This window comes from Opisthorchis viverrini (assembly GCF_000715545.1).
Source record: "Opisthorchis viverrini unplaced genomic scaffold opera_v5_148, whole genome shotgun sequence".
Lineage (NCBI taxonomy): Eukaryota > Metazoa > Platyhelminthes > Trematoda > Opisthorchiida > Opisthorchiidae > Opisthorchis > Opisthorchis viverrini.
This window is the reverse complement of record NW_008751805.1, coordinates 974,023-977,515: the sequence shown is the minus strand read 5'-3', so window position 1 is coordinate 977,515 and position 3,493 is coordinate 974,023. Positions and strand designations below refer to the sequence as shown.

Genomic DNA, 3,493 nt, shown 5'->3' with positions numbered 1-3,493 from the left:
TTGAACTGTTTGTTGACTGCTGAACCAGTGGGACTAAATCTCTGTGCTTGTGTCAACTGTTGAACGTCACAATTAATCCCTGTGACATTTTTTAGCCGTGAATAATTTTTCCTACCGTGGAATATATCACGCACGCGGAACCATCTGTGGGAAATTCCGACAAGTGAATGTTTCCTTTCACAGCCAGTTACTGCATTTGGATCGGTGTAGTGGACTATTGGACCTATACATTCGTGAGTCCCCATTTGACTACTCATTCCTTTCCTATTGTGATTTTGTGCTTTTGTATTGGTTACTTTTGCTTGTTAATTTATCCGAACACGCTGATAAGGTCCTAGTCCATTACACATCTTACCTCTAATGAACTACGTCATTCAGATACGAAACTCTTGGATTAAGCGCGATGAGAAAACCCAGGGAAACATAAAATGAAGAACACTAAATGTTTCGGAGAGCTAAACAACCCTATCTGCGCCGAACAGATTATCGCTGTGACAGTATACTCCATGAACCCTAGGACGATATGAAGGGACCCTGTGCTCACGTTTGACACTCTTACAACCGTAACATCGCCTGACATCCGCTTCTGTGATTGCTCGCAACAACCAACCGACTTGAAGATGGAGCAAATTACAGTTGTTTCGACTGGAAAACCGCTGCCTAATTTCATATACTTTATTCAACTTCATGGAAATTCTGAGAGGCTACACGATGTGTAGCTTCCTGCAACATATGTTGCATGAAATTAAAGTCAAATCCAGTCATTAAGATTCACTATCTATGGGCAACACACACTTACCTGACTGGTTACCGAGCTTCTGTGCATTCTCTGACAGGTTAAGTATACATAAGTAGAGCTCGCCGTATGCTAACTGAGGCAAGAATTGCAGCCGCCACTCATGGTCATTTAGGCGGTTTTCGAAGCGCGATATTTGCAATTCCTGGATTTCTTTTGCAAACCTTCTTCCATCATGCCAGTTATACAAAATTTACCCGTGTAGAGCTGATTGAAAATACTTCAGATAGCTTATTACATCACTCGACGACGGTATATTTCCGGTAATGCCAGAAAGTTTAGAACATGATTCTTGAAGTAGTTTGAGCTTTGACGAAACTATCGTTTCAAGGATGTTCTGAGTGTAATGAAATGACCTTACAAGTCTGAGTCCTTTGATTGGACATCCACGGGCATTAGCAAACCATTCGAAATGCCGGACAACCCAGCTATTGTGCTTTGGCCTAGTAAAACAATGCTGCAGGAACGTGTCTTCGAGTGATAGTATTAAGAGTTCCATCCACGGCATTTTGTGTTCAGTGAAGGTGGAAGTAGATAAATGACAGTATAAATAATCTTCATTCAAAGTTCACATCCGTCTCGTGAGTTACAGCTGAACACACCGAGGTCTCTGGGAGCCCGTCTAGTTCAACTTGCTCGATGCGGTGCACAGGTGGTTTCGGCCGGTTAGTTTTCTCTAGGATTACCACCATCACCCAAAGCAAGGCAGCTGATTGATTTTTCTGCGCCGTTCATTCTCACTTTTCTACTTATCTCTCATCGGTTGGGGAAAACAAACGCTTTCAGCATGAATGCCTTGAAGGCTGGGGAATCCTTGCCATATAAATGATGTATTATTATCCGCGTGAACGCGGGATATGTTTCATTTAACCCTTTCTAATCCTTCTCACTTAAGAGGGCAGAGGACCTGTAGGTTGCTGCCCTGAGCGGTCCCTGGTAGAAGTGGTACAGGATTTCCAGTTATCCTCAAATTTGAGGTATTTTGTTCTCCCCCGCCTTCTCGCAGTTCCTCGATGACAGAGCGTTCTTCCGTAGTGTTCTGCTTAGTGACCTGACTCTGGTCTCGGAGGAATTTGGAGTCTACCCAACTCTTATATTCGTGAAATATTCTCAGTAGCTACGCAACTTGAAGCTGGCCAGTCTTAAGCATGGTTATGGCGCTGAAGGAAAGTGTGTGGTGGGGACAAACGCCTCAAATAGTTGGTTCATAACGGACAATGTCCGTGCCCTAGCACTTTCGAACTTTTCCTGTGTAAGACCGCACGAGAAAAGAAGCACCTTGTTCCAAATTTTCTCGATTTCCGCTCATAAAAAACGCGTCTATCCATCGTTATCAGATGTTCGTTGCCCATCATTTGTGGAAGAGACAATCCAGTAGAGCGTTAAATACATGGATTCTAACTTAAGTCATATCTGAACAGCTCCATAAGCATCTATTCACCACGCATGTCGAACCGATTTGCAAACTTCCTTCTATTAAGCGGAATATTAATGGGTAGGGGTCGCATAACGATCACCTTGTCCTCGCCCATGTTTCTGAGCTTTCGACATCCGAGTTTCATGACTAAAACTACTCCAAACTCTAACGTTTGACCCCGATAATCACTAAAAGAAAGGAGGCGATCTCATGAATGCATAAATTTCAAGTTTCCAACTGTCGGCGACAAAAAGCAGTGATAAGTTGCACCCCTTTGCCAAGGAATTGGCACATCCTAAGATGAGCTGCCATCCGGTGCTCCATGTGCACCCACGTCATATGAATAATATTCGATCGCCAGGAACGTCACAAAATAAACAAAGTTGTGTGGACAAGCTTTTATGGGGTAGCTTTCGGTCGGGCTATATTCTTCAGCGCCTGATGTGGGGGTGACGAATCGACTGAAAGGTTTTTCAGCAGTTTGATGATATTGCTCCCTCGAGTACTTCAACGAATTACTTAACGTTGCTTACGCCATACAGAACCAACGGTATCTGAGCTGAATTTTCTACCCCTCGGACAAAACCTACCGGTGGAATTCAGCTGTCCCATTATATCCGGCTGCGTGGAATCGATCATATTATTTTATCAAGGATTCTCTGGAATGAGGCACGATCTAAGTGTTTCTTTGGTGAATCAAGAGAGTCAGGCTGTAGATCTTTAGACGCACAAGCCTATATAAGAACGACATTCAAACGATTTTAACCATGTATGACGCCGTTTCCTTTGTTTAACTCGGACGGGCCCATTTGCAATGTGAGTAGGGAGCGAGTCCCCTTCGATGCAAGGCAGATTTTCTTTCTCAGTTGATGTTGACACCTGCAATAAACCAAATTACTTGTCCCGTCAAACGGTAATGGTCTTCAAAATTCAGTCGTTATTCCACTCGTGACTGGGATACATGTTGAAAAAATTATTCCACGTATTTCAAGCACCGGCTATTTGAACGGACGGGAACTATCGTCCGAAATTTGTTACCGCATTTTCTACTTTGGCTGGGTACGGATTCCTGCTTTAGACTGGGTTTGGAGGGAACCTATGTAACAGGTGGATTGGAACTACCCGCCATTTGGTTGTTGATTGATTGCCTGCTGATTCGTCCGCCGAGCTCGGCAATAAATGGTTTGGATGACTTGGTTGGCTGTTGTCGACTCCACCTAGCCTGTGATCTACAACCTCAGGATCCCAAACGGGCCAGAAAACCTGCGATTGTAAATTGA

At 43.9% G+C, this 3,493-nt stretch overlaps 2 protein-coding genes across 2 annotated transcripts in view; one reads left to right on the top strand and one right to left on the bottom strand.

Annotated features, from left to right (window-relative positions):
* Positions 1 to 963, bottom strand: part of T265_14154 (hypothetical protein) — a gene marked incomplete at both ends in the record, with an annotated part of 113,017 nt that extends 112,054 nt beyond the window's left edge. Inside the window, one exon of the mRNA XM_009172256.1 lies at positions 800 to 963. Coding sequence (XP_009170520.1) covers positions 800 to 962 — 163 coding nt within the window. The remainder of the gene's footprint in view (positions 1 to 799) is intronic.
* Positions 1 to 3,493, top strand: part of T265_06864 (hypothetical protein) — a gene marked incomplete at both ends in the record, with an annotated part of 9,609 nt that extends 6,116 nt beyond the window's left edge. The window contains one exon of the mRNA XM_009172246.1: positions 3,292 to 3,493. Coding sequence (XP_009170510.1) covers positions 3,292 to 3,493 — 202 coding nt within the window. The remainder of the gene's footprint in view (positions 1 to 3,291) is intronic.